The sequence below is a fragment of the Babylonia areolata genome, chromosome 2, assembly GCF_041734735.1.
Source record: "Babylonia areolata isolate BAREFJ2019XMU chromosome 2, ASM4173473v1, whole genome shotgun sequence".
NCBI classification, from domain to species: domain Eukaryota; kingdom Metazoa; phylum Mollusca; class Gastropoda; order Neogastropoda; family Buccinidae; genus Babylonia; species Babylonia areolata.
In genome coordinates this window covers 59,273,807-59,291,936 of record NC_134877.1, presented here as the reverse complement: position 1 = coordinate 59,291,936, position 18,130 = coordinate 59,273,807, and the positions used below count along the sequence as shown (strand labels likewise).

General features: G+C 45.8%; 2 protein-coding genes across 2 annotated transcripts in view; both read left to right on the top strand.

The window, feature by feature from the left end:
- The window catches only part of LOC143277854 (ankyrin repeat domain-containing protein 55-like), a 17,435-nt gene extending 13,064 nt beyond the window's left edge, over positions 1-4,371 (top strand). Inside the window, exons 5-10 of the mRNA XM_076582787.1 lie at positions 251-311; positions 849-977; positions 2,693-2,964; positions 3,290-3,426; positions 3,964-4,285; positions 4,317-4,371. Of these exons, the coding sequence (XP_076438902.1) occupies positions 251-311; positions 849-977; positions 2,693-2,964; positions 3,290-3,426; positions 3,964-4,285; positions 4,317-4,371 (976 nt within the window). The remainder of the gene's footprint in view (positions 1-250; positions 312-848; positions 978-2,692; positions 2,965-3,289; positions 3,427-3,963; positions 4,286-4,316) is intronic.
- Positions 4,372-6,755: 2,384 nt separating this feature from the next.
- Positions 6,756-15,794, top strand: LOC143277847 (uncharacterized). The gene is made up of 4 exons (XM_076582774.1): positions 6,756-6,905; positions 9,691-9,760; positions 11,486-12,114; positions 15,637-15,794. The coding sequence occupies exons 2-4, from the start codon at positions 9,738-9,740 to the stop codon at positions 15,792-15,794; spliced, it is 810 nt and encodes a 269-aa protein (XP_076438889.1). The 5' UTR covers positions 6,756-6,905; positions 9,691-9,737.
- The last annotated feature ends 2,336 nt before the right edge of the window (positions 15,795-18,130 follow it).

Here is an 18,130-nt window from a genome sequence, read left to right as displayed (position 1 = left end):
GTTGCTTCCAAATCTGTTTCGTGTTACGAGTAGCAATTCTGAGGAAAGAAAATTGTGTCTCAATAAGTCTTTGGCTCCTGTTTGTCAATCGGGTGTCACTCGTATCTCCTAAGCTAGCTACTGGAGACTGGAATGCCTTATTGACAGAACTCTGATGACAGAACAGTGTGAAGTGTAAGAGAGAGAGAGTGGAATTGCGATGATGCCTTTGCGGAATGAAAAAGAGGGAGGATGGACTGGTCTGTTTCAGATCTCTAATGACACTGCTGCAGTCTTCCTCCCATGCTGACATTAATCAACAGGATCATGAGGTAATCTCTCTCTCTCTCTCTCTCTCTCTCTCTCTCTCTCTCTCTCTCTCTAATATCTATATCTATACATCTACATATCTATTTGTATGTATTATGTATCAGCCTATCTGTATGTATATATCGCTCGCTCTCTTGCTCGCTCGCTCGCTCTCCCTTACTTTACCTGACATTTTCTATCTGTCATTCTTCATCTCTTCCTCCTCTTTTCAGTCTCATACCTGAACGAGAGAGAGAGAGTGTGTGTTAGTGTAAGCGACATGCACGAATAAATGCTCAGTCGAATTATCTTCTCTTTCCTTCTGTCTGTCTTCTGTTCTACTTCTTTGTTCTATTACCTCCTGTTCTATTCTGTTCTCCTGTATTCCATTCCATTTCTTATTCCATCCCGTTCTGAACTGTAATCCCAAAATTCTGTTCTGTTCTCTTTCTATTTTTTTTTCTTTATTCCCCCAAAAATTCTAAATCTAATCAGAAACTCAGTTCAGTTCTCATTCCATATTTTGTTCTATTCTGCATCGTGATCCACCACGGCACCAGCAAATGACAGCATTGCACTGGGCGGCCTTCCACAAGCGGCCCGACCATGTCCGCTGTCTGATGGAGCGCGGGGCCTCCCTGCTGCTGCCAGACATGGATGGCAAGCTTCCCCTGCACTGGGCCGCTCAGGTAACTAACTATATACCATTATAACGGCTCTGTGCACGCTTCTGAAGAACCCGTAGCAACAAAAAGGCTTGTTGTCCCTGGGAAATTTTAAATTTCTCTGGAGAAATATCCATCTTGGTAGTTAAACAATTAATGCATTTGCAGACGGGGGAAAAAAAGACATTGAAGAAAAAGGTGGGGCTGCACTGTGTTGATGCGCTCTTGCCAGGTGTCCCCTGTGTGTCACATACTTCTCTTGGTGTCCCTCGTGCGTCATGCGGTTTCCTAGGTGTCCCTTTGTGTGTCACAAGGTCCCCTAGATGTCCCTTATGTGTCCCATGGTTCCCTAGGTGTCCCTTATGTGTCACATGGTCCCCTTGGTGTCCCTTATGTGTCCCATGGTCCCCTTGGTGTCCCTTGTGTGTCCCATGGTCCCCTAGGTGTCCCTTGTGTGTCACACGGTTCCCTAGGTGTCCCTTGTGTGTCCCATGGTCCCCTAGGTGTCCCTTGTGTGTCACGTGGTCCCCTTGGTGTCCCTTATGTGTCCCATGGTCCCCTTGGTGTCCCTTGTGTGTCCAATGGTCCCCTAGGTGTCCCTTGTGTCTCCCGTGGTTCCCTAGGTGTCCCTTATGTGTCCCGTGGTCCCCTAGGTGTCCCTTATGTGTCCCATGGTTCCCTAGGTGTCCCTTGTATGTCCCATGGTTTCCTAGGTGTCCCTTGTATGTCCAATGGTTCCCTAGGTGTCCCTTGTATGTCTCATGGTCCCCTAGGTGTCCCTTATGTGTCCCATGGTTCCCTAGGTGTCCCTTGTATATCCCATGGTCCCCTAGGTGTCCCTTGTGTGTCCCAAGGTCCCCTAGGTGTCCCTTGTGTGTCCCATGATCCCCTAGGTGTCCCTTATGTGTCCCATGGTTCCCTAGGTGTCCCTTGTGTGTCCCATGGTCCTCTAGGTGTCCCTTGGGTGTCCCATGGTCCCCTAGGTGTCCCTTGGGTGTCCCATGGTCCCCTAGGTGTCCCTTGAGTGTCCAATGGTTCCCTAGGTGTCCCTTATGTGTCCCATGGTTCCCTAGGTGTCCCTTGTGTGTCCCATGGTCCCCTAGGTGTCCCTTGTGTGTCACACGGTCCCCTAGGTGTCCCTTGTGTGTCCCATGGTCCCCTAGGTGTCCCTTGTGTGTCCCGTGGTCCCCTAGTATACTTTGTGTGTCCCATGGTCCTCTAGCTGTCCCTTGTGTGTCCTATGGTTCCCTAGGTGTCCCTTGTGTGTCCCATGGTTCCCTATTTGTCCCTTATTTGTCACATGGTCCCCTAGGTGTCCCTTGTGTGTCACATGGTTCCCTATGTGTCCCTTATGTGTCTCACGGTCCCCTAGGTGTCCCTTGTGTGTCCCATGGTTTCCTAGGTGTCCCTTGTGTGTCCAATGGTTCCCTAGGTGTTAATTATGTGTCCCATGGTCCCCTTGGTGTCCCTTGTGTGTCCCATGGTTCCCTAGATGTCCCTTGTGTGTCACACGGTTCCCTAGGTGTCCCTTGTGTGTCACACGGTCCCCTAGGCGTCTTTGTGTGTGCCATGGTTCCCTAGGTGTCCCTTGTGTGTCATACGGTCCGCTAGGCGTCCCTTGTGTGTCACACGGTCGCTTACGTGTCCCTTGCCTGTCACACGGTCCCACTATCCCGTGTGTCTCTTATGTGTCCCCTGAGTATCCTTCCATGCCCACCCTCGTCCGTTTCCTGCGACAGAACGGTTGCCCGGAAACCTGCCGTCTCCTGCTGCACGCCTCTTCCCTCCGGCTGGGAGACAGGCCGCCTGGGGAGAGCCCGAGAGAAAGGACGAGGCAGGGAGGGGAAAGCCTGGGGGAGGCGGAGGGGGAGAGGGACAGGATGCTGACGGCCCAGGACCACACGGGGAAGACGGCCCTGCACTTCGCGGCGGCGGCGGGACACGCCGAGATCGTTCAGCAGCTGGCTGTCTACTCAGCCTGCCAGCCCGACTGCCCCGATCCGGACGATAGGTTCAGTTTGTTCGTTCGTTGATTTATCTCTTTCTTTCTTTCTTTTTTTTTTCTTTTCATAAGAGACAGACAGACAGACATACAGACAAACAGACAGACAGACAGAGACAGAAACAGACAGACAGAGAGAGAGAATAAATGAATGGTTTGTTCATATAGGCCATTGCCCCTCATGAAAGGGTGTCAGAAAAAACACATTTGAAAAGAAAAGAAATAAGTTGGGATTAGAGGGAGGGGGATATATAAAAGCACATGGTAATGGTTAGTAAACATGGATGTTGAGTGTGGAATTATATGTTAAGCACTGTCATTATTACTATCACAGGACGCCTCTCCATTGGGCGGCGGCCATGGGACATGTGCAGTGCGTGCAGGTATTGCTTGACCTCGGGGTCATGGCCAATGTCAAGGACGCTGACGGGGGCACTCCACTGGCCTACGCCGAGCAGTCCGCTCATAGGGGTAATGAACATACTTGCGCCTTTAAAGATAAACATTATTTGAAAGAGAGAAGAAGAGTTTTCAGGCTTTAGTATCAGTGTCTTTACAATAATGGAAACCCTCACCTTCAGGCCGACATTTCTCATCTTCAAACAGATCACTTATACTGATGATTTCAGTGAATTGGTTTCACTCCTGCTCCTACCTTTACCTACTCCTGCTACTACTCCTTCTACTACTACTACCACCACCACCACCACCACCACGTCTAGCAATAATGATAATGCTACAACACCTACTGCCTCCAACTCGACCACTACCATTCATTACCATTTTTGACAACAACATCAACATCAACAACAATAACAGCAGCAGCAGCAACAGCAACAACAGTAATAATAATAATAATAATAAATATGAAGAAGAAAAAGGGGTGTTAGGGTCTAAGTGAAAGTCAGGCATCTGAAAAGCAGATCTGGTGTAGCGTACACATGGATCACTCCGCGCCGCTTTTAGGCACCTCCTTTAAACTGAAACTGAGACTGTTTCCCTCCTCAGGGTGTGCTCGCTTGCTGGAGGAAGCCTTGCATATCCCGCCCGTGGAGAGGGGAGGCGGGGGCAGGAAGGGGGTGATGGGGGGTGGGGGTGGTGGTGAGGGGGTGGTGGGAGGGAAGAAGGGGGGCGGCAAGACCCCGCTGGACTTCCTCAAGGGGCTCTTCCTCTCTCACCGGAAAGAGCACCAACACCACCACCAACAACACCATCCCGGAACCAAACCCTCCTCCCCACTACCCTCCACCACCAACCACAGAGCCGCTCCTCCACCTCCTGCCCCTCACTCCACCAAACCCCCTCCTCCTCCTTCCCGACGCCACAGTCAGCACGGTACCCAACCCCTTAACGGTGCTCAGGGTGGAGGAGGGGGTGGTGATGCTGATGAGGTTATCAGTGAGCGGGAGCGGCTGAGCCTCCCCTCCATCCCTCACGCCTGCCCTCCCTCTCTGTCACGTGGCACTGACGTCAGCGGAAGCATGACGTCATCATCGCTGCCGCCTGACGTCACCGCGAAGATGTTGGAGGTGAGACGTGGTAACGGTTGTGTTGTGTTGCGGGTCAGATCTGTTGTGATGCACTGTGTTGTGTTGTGTCGTGTCGCGGGTCTTTTGTGTAGGACTGACCGGGTATAGTGTTGTGTCGTGTTGTTTGGTCGTGTCATGTTATTGTAGAATTAACCCGAGAAACTATTTGCTTTATTTTGTTATGTTGCCATTTCTCGTAGTGCTTTTTTTTTGCTTTTTTTTCTTTTTTTTTGCGCGTGTACCTGTTGTGTGTGTGTGTGTGTGTGTGTGTGTGTGTGTGCGTGTGTGCGTGTGATCAGAATCAGCCAGTGTGATCAGGATCAGCGAGTTTTCGGTTCCATATCTGCTGCGAAAACAAAAGAGAAGAAAAAAAATATAACGCAATAAAACTACGTCCCTTTCTGATTGTTCAGGTATATATTTTAAGAAAAGGGTTTTCTTTATAGCGTTAATAATATGTGTAAAGTGGTAACTTAGCACTGGGGATTTTCTGTCTGCGTTACATTTCAGATGTATGGACTGAAAAATGAGGAAGATTCATTTCTGGGACGAAAAAGTTGTCATACATTCTGTTAACTATCATAATTACACTCTGCTTCCACATGCATGGAGAATCTCCCTTGTTTTACGACTTAAATTGCTGCAGGTTATTGTTCAGTGGGGATTTCGAGACTCGGAATCTTTAGTTGAATGTTTTCTCACCAAAAAGTATGTTTGAAAGGGTTTTGCTGACCGTGTGTATGCTGCGATTTCCCTCTGAGCATACTTTTTGGATGGGGAGGGCGGGGGAAGAGGAGGTGTCCATTTGCTCCCTATCAAGTAGTCACAGTCAGCACGTTTGTGTTTTATTGTCCATTTACTTAGATGGATGCAGTGCTATCTTTGTAGTTTATTGTGATATTTTTAGTAGCTAGTTTTCTGTTGTTTTGGTTTAACGTGAAATCAACGGTAGTCATTAAGTCCTTTGTGTTTTGTACTGGCTTCAGTATATTGTTGGTGTGTTGTTGCTTTTTGTTGTTGTTGTTTTCTTTTTTAATACATTGAAATCGGTAAAGCTTTCTATTTTCTGATATATTTGGTTTTTGTTCAGTGACGTTAGAATTGTGTGTGTGTCGCTTTATTTTTCCCATTGAAATTAGTGGCGGTATTCCATCGCTTTGGGTGTTACAGTGTTGCAGGAATCTTCACGGGTTATTTATTTATTTATTTATTTATTTATTTATTTATGCACACTAACCCGCACTCACGTGCACTCATTTGTACACTTGTATCTGTACTCCTTTCAGAACCAGTTTCACCTAATACCAAGCTATTCATTGTACAGTAAGCCTACAGCATCTTACCACACCCGAGTAAATTGATATCAGTAACAATACGTCTTTATTGTCCAGTTTAAAACCAGAAAACTGTTTTTGGTCACCTCTGTTGCCGTTACTGATAAAAGAATAAATATAAGAACATCAGAAGGCTGCGCTTCACGGGAGAAATCCAATATAAAAAAAAAAAAGTTTTTTTTTTTCCTTTCTTTCTTTCTTTTTTTTTATATACAAATGAAATGTATATTTCAACACCAGAATTCTTTTATTATAAAAGTTCAGATACACACCCACACAGCCACACTCATTGGTTACACACACACACGCACACACACACACACACATATATATATCGCACACACACACACAAAAACTCACAAATATATTAATATCACACACGCACACGCACGCACGCACTACCATTTTGTACACACACAAACTCCACCAAAAACAAGAGTGCCCATCAGTGCCTCTGCTCCCTTTCTCATGTGACGTGTGTTGTCAGAAAGCGCCGCCAAGACAACTTCTTAACCCCTTGACTGCTGCAGACGAGTATGCTTTTCGGTGAAATGCCTCAGTGATGTAAGGCTGAACTTGCAGTATGAGGATGTCAGTCACTGTGCTGTATTAAAAATTTTGACCGACTTGTCCCCGGCCTTGCATTACTTTTACTGAGTAAAAAGTTTTTTGTTTTTTTTTACACCACTGAGAAGCACACAAAAAGCAGAAATTGCACCCGGAATTCACCCACACTGATCTCATTTAACCCTCATTTAACCAAGGTCCACAACAGTCAAGGAGTTAACCTGACGATAACTGGCTTACAACTATACAATACTGTACTGTTGGAAGGCGACGGAACAACAGCCCGTGGAGAGAAAGCCCATGGTAAAGAAGGGAGAGAAGGAGGGCAAGTACAAAGCCACCACGCTCGTCCCTGCCTTGCCTCCCTTACTTCCCGACCTGGTCACCGCTTCCCGCGGCGGAGGCGGCGCGGACAAGCGGAGCGCCGCGGCGTGTCGGGAGGGGGCGCGGGGGGAACGGGAGCTGAAGCAGCGGTCTCCCCAAGAACCCCTGGGCCCTCTGCGCGGGGGACCTCCTCCACGTACGTTCTTCCCAGAATCTCCCAGTCTGTCACTTGTCACCAAACGCAGTCATGAAAAAGAAAGAAAGAAAGAAGTTAAGGACCACTTGAATACTTGTACAGTTTTTCTCATTTGGGGGAGGCATGGTGACATAACACAGGGTGCACAAAAAGTTGAGGACCACTTGTGAACTCAGTTGCACAGTTCATCTTCTTGGGGGCATGGTGAGATCATACAAAGTTCACAAAAATTTATGTAAAAACTTGCAGTTTTCTTTGGGGGGCATTATCAGATGATGCCGAACTTCTCGGCGCGCGGTAAACAGCAGTGTGAGCAGCCAGTGTAAAGAGCACCACACATAAACAGAGGTGGTTTCTTCATCTTTGTTCATTTACAATGAAAACAATACATTTTTTTTTGTTTATTGTATACACCACTCAATAACTGACTTTCTGGCTAAAACATCGATTTTAAAACTCATTTTTCAAGTTGTTTAGGTGGCACAAGTGCCTGAAATAGCCGACTGTGTATTCAGTGACAGGCTCATGGTAGATGTATAGCTTGCATAATTCAAATCACCTCGATTTTCTTTTTTGTTTGTTTGTTTGTTTCTTTTTTTAAGAAAATATGCCTACTTTTTATGAAGTGGTCTTTAACTTTTTGTGCAGTATGTATGTGCTGAACACGCACGCACCACATGCTGAAAAGGATGCCAAAATGTCTGTGTGCAGATTACAAACATATTATTCATCACAATGAATATTCACACAGGAACGTGCATGCATGTATTCCCTGGCATGAGCGTGTACGTGTGTGCCCGCACAGACCACGGACGCGCGCAAACACACATACGATCACATTGAAGCATGCGCATAAATACATACACAATTCATCTGTTACGCTTTTTCACTGTGCTCAGACGCACGCGGGCGTGCATGTTTGCATACAACGGCACGAGTGTGTACGTGTGGGCGCGCACAGTTGCCGGACGCACACAAGCACAGGCACGAACGCGTTGGTGTTCATAAATACATACATGTTATACGTACACGTCTTTTCAGTATCCTTACACACAGGTGCGCTCTTCGGCTTGCACACACGTTGACAATACGCAGAGAGAGAGAGAGAGAGAGAGAGAGAGAGAGAGAGAGAGAGAGAGAGAGAGAGCAAGTTGTGATACTTATGTTCTTAGAGAGACAGACAGACAAACAGACAGAGAGCTCGTTGTGACATGTATGTTGCTTATGCGCCAGCCTGCGATGTTCGTACCCTTTGTTTATGTGCACATAGTGCCTGTGACCAATGCGCGTGTATGCAGCAGGCTCGGTTCCTTAAGCGATCAAAATTGTGATACGTGCGTTTGGTCAACGTTAAGAAAATCCCCATGTCTAAGGAATTAACGCAGACTTAAGGAAAAGCGATTATAGTAGTGATGCGTGCGTTTGCTCAACGTCAGGAAAGTCCCTTGTCTATATGGAATTAACGAAGGCTTAGAAAAATTCTAAACGCAAAGCAAACGTGGCTCAGCTACTATCGCCTGTGAATGCAGTCCCGGCCTGGGCTGTTTGGCTTGAGCGATCTTCGCCAGTCTCAGTTTTCTTGGCGATAGGAACGATCCTAACTCCACACTATCTTGCATAGACTTTGGGACGTTCTTAACGCTAAGCAAATATAGCGCTGCTAAGGTCGCTCATGTAACCCATCCCAGGTTCCTAGCTTTTGTTGAAGTTTGCATAAAAACAATTTTCCGTGCCAGCTTGCAGCGTGGTAAATGGTAAAAGAACACTCTTGTCTTCTCAGTATTGTTGTTCTGCTACAACTGCTGCTGTCTCTGTTGATATCGATGTTGTCTGGATTTTATTTTTGTAACGTGACATGCGGTTAGGTGGCCTGCAAATCGTCGATTCTGTATTATTGTTATCATTCTGTTCATCGTATTTAACCCCTTGACTGCTGCTGACGGGTACGCACGTCAGTGAAAGCTGTCGTGTCACAGCGGTAAAGCTGAGCTTCCAGATCACGATGTCAGTCACCTTCCTCGACCTGGACTTCTTCCTGTTGGGACTGCATTACTTTCGTTCTTCAAAATCAATCACAACACACACACACACACACACACACACACACACACACACACACACACAAAGTAGATATTGCAGTTTAGATTCCGCTTCACTGATCTCATTTAACCAAGCTTCAGCAGTCAAGGGGTTAACATTATTCATCCACCACCCCCAGGCCTCTCCCCCCCCCCACCCTCTCTTGTCTCCTACTCTCGCCACACACGTGCATGTTTTTCCCATGTGCATACTTGTCTCAATGCAAACAACACTGCGGAGCTATATCGGGGGGAAATGTGCCTTTTCCTTCTTTCTTTCTTTGTTTTTTTGTTTTTTGTTGTTTTTCTTTTTCGCTTGCTTGCTTTCCTTTTCTGTCCTCTTTCTTCCTATCTACGTACCAAATTCGTAGTTTCAAAGAATGTATTTCAAACTAATTTGTCACTGAAACCAGTTAATGGTAATCATTTTATGAATTCAACGTTTATGAAGAAAGTACCTGAGAAAACAACAACAAGAAAACAAAAATTTCACGTGCTTGATTAAACGTTCAAGCTTATGATGTTATAAACGTAAAAATGTTGCTTATAATGAGTCATATTCATTTCTATCAGCTTGCCTTGTACATCCATTTCAACGTAACGTTTCTTCATTGTGTGTGTGTGTGTGTGTGTGTGTGTGTGTGTGTGTCTTCGCGCGTGCGTGTGTGTTCGCGCGTGCGTGCGTGTTTGTGTGTGTGTTTGTACAGTGGCCAGGCAACTGAGCGCACGTGCTGCAGACATATTGCATGACGGGATGTTGTTCCAGAGAAGTCCCAGGTCAGTCTGTGCTTGATGCCTACTTCGGTGTTTTCTTTTCTTTTCTTTTTCTGTCTTGTTTTTACACATTTTGTTTGACTGGCATGGATACCTGTAATGCGCCCGTCCTGTCTTCGGTCAGACCAAGCTCTAAGCGCTTTAAAAACACAGTCATTTCCAAAACAGGCTGCCTATCTGGTTAGGCATTGGTCTATCATCATGTATTTTGATGCCTTTGATAATAATCATATTCACGTGTGAATGTTGAAATCTGAGGGTCTCACTATGTGCATGGGGTTGGAGGGAAGGAGACCGGTGTAGGGGGTGGGACAGAGTTATTGTACTTTGTTGCTTTGTTGTAGTATTTTTCGTAAGTTTCTCATGCCCGTGAATTTTCAGCGGATTTTTGTCGTTGATATCTTTGTTATGAATGGTTCTGTGCTCATGTGTTCTTTTGATGTAGCCTTATCCAACACATCCCTCTTTTTTTTCTTTCTTTCTTTTTATACGCCAGGGCTACGTGGATAAAAGCATATATGTTTTGCTTATCTCATTTCCCTGATGAAATAAAATTTCGTTTCGTTTCGTTAGAGTTGATTGAGTGCTAGCTGCTTTTAGGTGCTCATCATTCATTTCATGTGTCGTTCAGTCATTGAGGCTTCAGTCATGTAAGCTTGTGACTGTTTTATTGGTTTGTCTGTATTTGGGTCATAATTCAAGGTTTTGTTTAAAGCATTAAGTAAATCTTATAACTGTATCGTACCTCTAGTCCAGGGTTGGAGGGAGACATCGAGAGTCGGATAGCAGCTGGACATATATATATATATATATATATATCACAATAGAAAAAAGGAAGACAACAAAACAGTTTGATGCCCGACCGATTTCGACCACTGGTCTTTATCAAGGGCTTTTACTGGTGTGTCAAAATGCAACACACACACAGACATTGAAGAAGTGCAAAAAGGTGAATTTAAATTACAAAAAGAAAAACACATAAGTGAACAAAGCTCATAAAAAACTGCACCCAGAGCATGCAACGTGAATAATACAGTGTGAAGTGTTGCTTGGGGAAGAGGAAGAGAGGCTGGTGAGTAAAGTAGTCAGAGACTAGGCAAGAGAGGGGTCAAGGATAATAGGCAGGCAGACAATAGCAGGAGAGAAGAGAGAGTCAGAGAGGGGGGAGGGTGTTATATATATATATATATATATATATATATATATATATATATATATCTCAAATAAGTGATAACGATATGGCCAAGTTGCGACTTTGTGATTTTGATGCAGATTGGGGGGGAGGGGGGGATGTTGAACTCAAAATTAGAACTGAACCAGTACGGTTTTATCAAATACCTCTGCAGGGTTTACTCTCCGAAAAGCGTAGACAAAAAAATAAAATAAAATAAAATAATTAATGAGCAACAAATTAGGCTACTGAGGATCATTCTACTCGCCTCCACCCATCTGCATTGTTTAGAACTTGTTTTTATGCGACTGGAATCAAATCAAATCAAAAATACTTTATTAATCCACACGGAAATTTGTTTGTGAGGTATAATATGGTGAACAATTACATTGCCATGTCTTTAGTTTTGGATGGTTTTGTTGTTGTTTGTTTGTTTTTTTGGGGGGTTCATCAAGAAAACATACACATGATAAAGACATGAATATATTTTGGAAAAAAAAAAAAAGGTGGGGAGTCTCCACCCATCTTCTTTTACACGTCATGCTGTTGGTTTTCAGGCCACCGGACATGGAGGACAGCCCCACCCCCACCCTCAACACCACCACCACCACTACTATTCCCACCGTCTCCCCGAGGCTGAAGGGCGGCAGCCGCAAAAGAGGCCCCCCTCACTCCTCCTCCTCCCAGCCGACAACCTCGGTGACGTCACGTGACGTCATTGTGGGGCAGGAGGGGGTGGTGGGAATGGTGGGCAGGCGACAGCAACAAGAGAAGCAGAAGCAGCAGCAGCAACAGCAACAACAACCATGGGAGGAAGGAGAAGTAGGTGCCTCCTCCTCAACACTCCGTCACCACCACCACCACCAACAACAACAACAACAAGGGGCGACCATCATTCTTCCCGCCGCGGCCTCTGGTGGTGGTGGTGTTGGTGGTGTCCCCTTGCCTCAGTGCTCCAGTGTCCCCCTGGTCCAGAACCCCTCCGGCTTCTCCCCCCACTGGCGGTCGCAGTCCCGGGTCACGATGTCCCGATGCTCCAGCGTCGACCTCACCGGCGCCCACCACCAGAGAGCCTCTGCCACTGACTCCCACCTCCCGCGCCTCCCTCTCCCCTCCCACTTTCACTCCTCCTCCCCCAACTGCAGGCAGCTCCTGGTGCAGCAGGAAGACGCCCGCGGTGGCGCCGGCAACGCGCCCTCTCTTCCCCCCACCTGCTCATCCTCCTCCATCACCGGTCCCACCCCCTCCCTCTCCTCCTCCTGCGCTACCGCCTCCTCCTCCGCCATCAGTTTATCCCGCAAGGAGCGGCTCATGGCGACTCACAGGAAGAGTGACCTCAAGCTGGTGGACATCTGAACGGTCGGTCACACAGTCCAAAGTTGTGAAAACGCCGAGGAGTGTAGATCTGAGCGCAAAGCATTGGTGGCATTTCAGGTGTGTTATATGATTCCCACCAATTTCCAGTCTTCACAGCCCAAAAAAGAAGAGAGGATGGGGGTATATTTCAGCACACGATAGTGATGACATTCAAGGTGTGTTATACCTCTCCCACCGATTCCAGTCCTCATAGCGTCGGAAACAGGGGGAAGGTTTGAGCATGAAACTGGTGACATTCAAGGTGTGTTGCATGATTCGCACCACTTTCAGTCCTCGCAATCAAATATATTAAGAACTGAAGAGGAGGTATATTTGAACAGACTATACTTGTGACATTCCAGGTGTGTTACATGATTCCCACCAATTTCTAGTCTTCACAGTCCATAAAAGAGAGGATGGGGTTATATCTGAGCACAAGATAGTGGTAATATTCAGAGTATGTTATATGATTCCTACCAATACTACCCCTCACGGTGTCAAAAATTGAGGGTAGATTTGAACACAAAATACCAGTGACATTCAAGGTGTGTATTATCATAATTCCCACAGGTTTCAGTCATCACGGTCCAGTGATTTATAGTGAGAACAGAGGAGGACAAAACTGAATACATGATACTGGTGACAAGGTGTGTTATATATGATTCCCACCAAACCAGCAAACCAGCAATGGCAAGCGTATTAGGAAGTGGTAATTTGTTTCATATCAACTCTGTTAGCTCTTTCATGGAACTATCTAAACCCCTGCCCCCTTCCTTCCCACTCTTCCAACAAATCCAGATGTCCTTCCTCAACACTAACCCCTTTCCTCAGCAACATGCACGCAGACCAGAAACTCAAGCGCATAACCTGCTCACAAAATTAACCCCCCCCCCCCACCTCCCTTCTAATGTTGTCCACCCCATTTGCCGAGACTACCCGCTCACCCACCTCGTGTACGTTCAGCTCACGCTCACGCGCAAGAAAAGGGTTATGTGGAAGAAAGAACTGAGTTGCATAGGCGATCTTAGCAGTGCTATGTTTTCTTAGGGTTAACTGAAGAATATTCCTAAGTCTATGGAATGTGCATTAAGTTTGGAACACTCTCAATACTATAAGCAAACTTAGCGCTACTAAAATCATTCATGCAACTGGGTGGTTTAAGGTTCGCAACCATCTGCTGGGGAGAGTGATAATTTTTTTACTGCTAGACTTTGGGGCGAGCTTTACATGCACAACTCGCACGGTCATATCTGAACAGTAAAGTCGACAGCTCACAAATATGTGAATACATTTCGACATTTCGATTTTTTTCAAACGAGTGAATAATCTATCACAAGGCACAGATGTGTAAAAACAAACAAACAAACAAAAAAGAAACTCAAAATCCTACAAACCCTTGGACTGAGTGAGCAGAAAACCCTCGAAGGGAGAGAGAAAGAAAGAAAGAGAGAAAAAAAGTCTGAAATCAGAGTGACAGACTTTCAGAAAGGTTGAGCATCGTACTGGCAGCAAATTTGTAAGAGAGCTTCTAGTGGCGATTTCTGGGCGCTGGTTGAAATTGGACAGTTGTGCCAGTGATAGCTTGTTGTACTTACTTTTTTTAAATTTTTGAAATTTTTTTTTTTTTTTTTTTAGCATGTTCATTTATTCATTGAGGGATGAGGTGATAATAATAATCATCAAATACATATGGTAGTGATAAGTATCTTATACTGGATGTTGTGGTGGTATAACAGATTGGAAACCCATGTCAGTCTTCAATGGCCGTCCACATACGGCTGCTAGGAAATGCGCTCTTTTCTATTTTCGCGCAAGCGCGAGCGTGTATGTGAACATATGTGGGAACTACGCGCGCACACATATCAGTGTTTTTAAATGCGCGTGCGTGTATGGCGTGCGAGCGTGATTGTGTGTGTGTGTGTGTGTGTGTGTGTGTGTGTGTGTGAACCCGACGCGAACAAATCTTGGCGTCCGTTGTACATGACGTAATGTAAATGATGATAACGGTGATGATGATGATGATCATTATCATGACCAATTTGATGATGATGCTTCTGTCATTAAATTGTCATGACCCTTTATATTCGTCTGGTTATTGTGTTCGTGACTATGTGTTCGAGTGCATGTGTGTGTGACAGTATCTTCAATCTTTCGTTGGTTTTTTTTGTTGGTTTTTTGTTGTTTGTTTGTTTGTTTTGGTTTGGTTTGGTTTGGTTTGGGTTTGTTTTTTGTCGTCGAATCTTTCATTTTCTCTTTATTATGTCTTTGCTTTCCTTTTTCTCGATCTTCATTCTTTCATTTGTCTTTTTTCGTTCTCCTTATTGCTACTGAGACAGCACAGCAGTTAAACCCCAGAATCCAGGACATAATCATCGTCACATGTTGAAAAGGTACAGGGTAAAAATTGCTCTAAGTGTAACACCAGTAGGCCAGTGTAGAAGACAATATCCTTGCTCGGAATCTAAAGTTTGAACTTACTTGCATATTTCGAATCTGAGTGAGGAAAACCTCTTCTGTGAGGATCCTAACTCAGAGAACATCTACCAACGAATAGGGACAAGTTTCATTCATTCACAGTGAAGTGGACAGTCTGCATATCGGAATCTTGTAGTAGGGATGACGTCGGTGACTAATGACATGCACAAGGTCGACCTTCTTGACCTTTCCTCTTGAAGCCCTTGACCTTGGTGAGAAGATAGAAGAGAGGAGCCGGATGGATGGCGGTATCTCCCGTGCGCTGGTTTGGGACAGATGGCTGACTGGTCTGCATTAAATTACGAACCATCTGTCTGGCCACAGCTGACTTCTGTTTTTTTTGTTTTGTTTTTTTGTTGTTTTTGGGGGTTGGGGGGGATTCTCTGGTTTTTCTTCTTTCTGAGGTTCGGTCTAAGAGCTTAGGTGCGCGACACGCGCGATTATTCCCATACAAACTACACGCACACAATCTCACACACACGCGCGCGCGCACACAAACACACACACATACATACACACACACACACACATACACACATATAAATATAACACACACACACACACACACACACACACACATACCATTTTGGTACACACAAGCACACACATTCACGCATATACACTACACACACACTCTATAAATCCCTCACCCCCACACACACAACACATACACCCACACCCTCCCCCCCTACACACTCACACACACACACACACACACACACACACACACACACTGCTTGCAATAACAGCATCATACAACAGACGGGACCCAGCGGTTCTCCAGTACCACTCAGTGGCAACTGACAATGAAGCGAACAGCGAAAACAGCGGTCCCAGTATCACAGAACGACGCAGACAGCGAAGTGATTGTGTACAGCAGCCCCGGATGTGCCGGTCACCCAACCTTCCTGGCTTGCCTTCCGCTACATCCGGCCACCGGAAGTCGGCCATGATGGCTTGCCCGTGACGTCACACAAGGCCAGGCTTTGGAGCCGGAAGTACAGTTATGATGTCTATCTGCAGCCAGCTATATGAACGGACGGGACACATACTGCCTGGGGTTTGGAGTCTGGTGTGTGTGTGTGTGTGTGTGTGTGTGTGTGTGTGTGTGTGTGTGTGCGTGCGTGTGTGTGCATGTGTGTGTGTGTGTGTTTATCTACCACGCCATATAGGCAGCCATACTCCGTTTTCGGGGGTGCGCATGCCCAGGTATACTCTTGTTTCCATAACCCACCGAACGCTGACATGGATTACAGGATCTTTAACGTGCGTATTTGATCTTCTGCGTGCGTATACACACGAAGGGGGTTCAGGCACTAACAGGTCTGCACATGTCTGTTGACCTGAGAGATCGGAAAAATCTCCAACCTTTACACACCAGGCGCCATTACCGAGATTCGAACTCTGGATCCTCAGATTGAAAGTCCAACGCTTTAACCGCTCGGCTACTGCGCCTCTCTCTCTCTCTCTCTCTCTCTCTCTCTCTCTGTGTAATATTTTTGTTAGTGGCCCACTCCTTTGTTATGGGCCGGAGGCCTAACAAATAACCATTGTCTTGTCTTGTCTTGTGTGTGTGTGTGTGTGTGTGTGTGTGTGTGTGTGTGTGTGTGTGTCTGTGCAAGCGTAGGTAACTGATGCTGAGACATGTGTGTGTGTGTGTGTGTGTGTGTGTGTGTGTGTGTGTGTGTGTGTGTGTGTGTGTGTGTGTGTGTGTGTGTGTGCAAGCGTACGTAGCTTATGGTTAGATATGTGTGTTGTGTGTGTGTGTGTGTGTGTGTGTGTGTGTGTGTGTGTGTGTGTGTGTGTGTGTGTGTGTGTGTATCAAGTATATTGGTAACAAGCATTAATGGAGTGATAGTGGAAAAGATGTAAACCAGAGAGAGAGAGAGAGAGAGAGAGAGAGAGAGAGAGAGAGAGAGAGAGAGAGAGAGAGAGAGAGAGAGAGAGAGAGTATGACGACATAAATGGCGTCGATGATAATTTTCATGATCATTTTTCTTGATGTTTCTTTCTCTCTTTTTTTTCATTTAGTCTTTCCTTTTTTTTTTCTTTTTGTACTTCCTCCTTTCTTTCTTTCCTTCAAGTCTTTGCCAGTATCACGTGTGCACGTGCAATACGTTGTGCCGTAGAGTCCCCTCAGTGTCTCAGTTTCAGTTCAGTTTCTCAAGGAGGCGACTCTGCATTCCAACAAATCCATATACGTTACTCCACACCAGCTAGGCAGATGCCTTACGCGCTTAATCAGGCTTTGAGCGCATGTACATCAAATATATTTGTGTACCGATCAGAGTGGACGTCTTCTGCAGAACTTTGCCAGAGGACAACACTAACACTTAACGTTGCCATGTGTTGTTTTGTTTTGGGGTTGTAGGGTTTTTTTTTCAGCTTGCCAAGTGCGTCCTGCACACGGGACCTCGGTTTATCGTCTCATCCGATTGTGGAGACGCTCAGTTTGAGACAAACCCTGGGAGAAACGGCGAGACTGGGATCCCAATCCAGACCCTCACTGACAGTGCCACCTTCGTCAATCGATGGACTGGGTGACTGGGTGATTGGTTCCGTCCCTAATCCATTCTTTGATTTATTGACAGAATTAATAGTTGAACAGTGTACTGAATGTTTAGTTGATTGATTGCTTGATTGATTCTGTGAACAATTGGACTTCTGAACACTGTGCCTGTATGTACTGACCCGTTCACGACCCGTATACTAGCGTAACCGCCATTGCTAGTTATCTTCGAATGATACCTTATAATATCATGTAATACCACACCATATAATAACATGCCATACAATTCCTTACTATTCTGTAGTCGTATCATACCATTCGGTACCATACTATACTACACCATACCATAACACATCGCAAATCAGTATATTCCCTATAAGCTTTTCATCTTCACAAATTCAAGTCTCAAGGATCATATGATACCATATCAAAGTTGTCATCATACTCTTGGTCTTCATCATCTTTGTACTGACACCATGATCCACGTGATTAACACTGACGGCAAGACAAACACCACGGTAACACTGTAACAGACCACGTCAGACTCTGCAAGTAGAGGTTAACAACCTATTAGTTGTCGCTCTAAAGCCCCCCACCCCCACCCCCAACCCCCTCACACACACACATTCTCTCTCTCTCTCTCTCTCTCTCTCTCTCTTCCTGCGGCCCGTTCAAGCCGTAAACAAAACGCCCTTACTTTTCACACCAAAGCAGAAACTCTATGAATATGCAAGAGGTTGTGGGCGGGGCGAGGGCAGCAGCACAATGTCAGTCACTCGGCAAGAAGAAAAAAAAAGAGAAAAAAGAGCGCAATGTTGTCTCTGCAAGTTCTCTCTCCAGAGGAGCCTCCACAGCTGATTTG

What these genes read in the sequence shown, in the direction of transcription:
- LOC143277847 (XM_076582774.1), top strand. Translation starts at nt 9,738, where the DNA reads ATGTTGTTCCAGAGAAGTCCCAG. An exon ending in TTGTTCCAGAGAAGTCCCAG is followed by an intron (nt 9,761 to 11,485) that starts GTCAGTCTGTGC and finishes GTTGGTTTTCAG; the next exon opens with GCCACCGGACATGGAGGACA. An exon ending in AGACGCCCGCGGTGGCGCCG is followed by an intron (nt 12,115 to 15,636) that starts GCAACGCGCCCT and finishes GATTGTGTACAG; the next exon opens with CAGCCCCGGATGTGCCGGTC.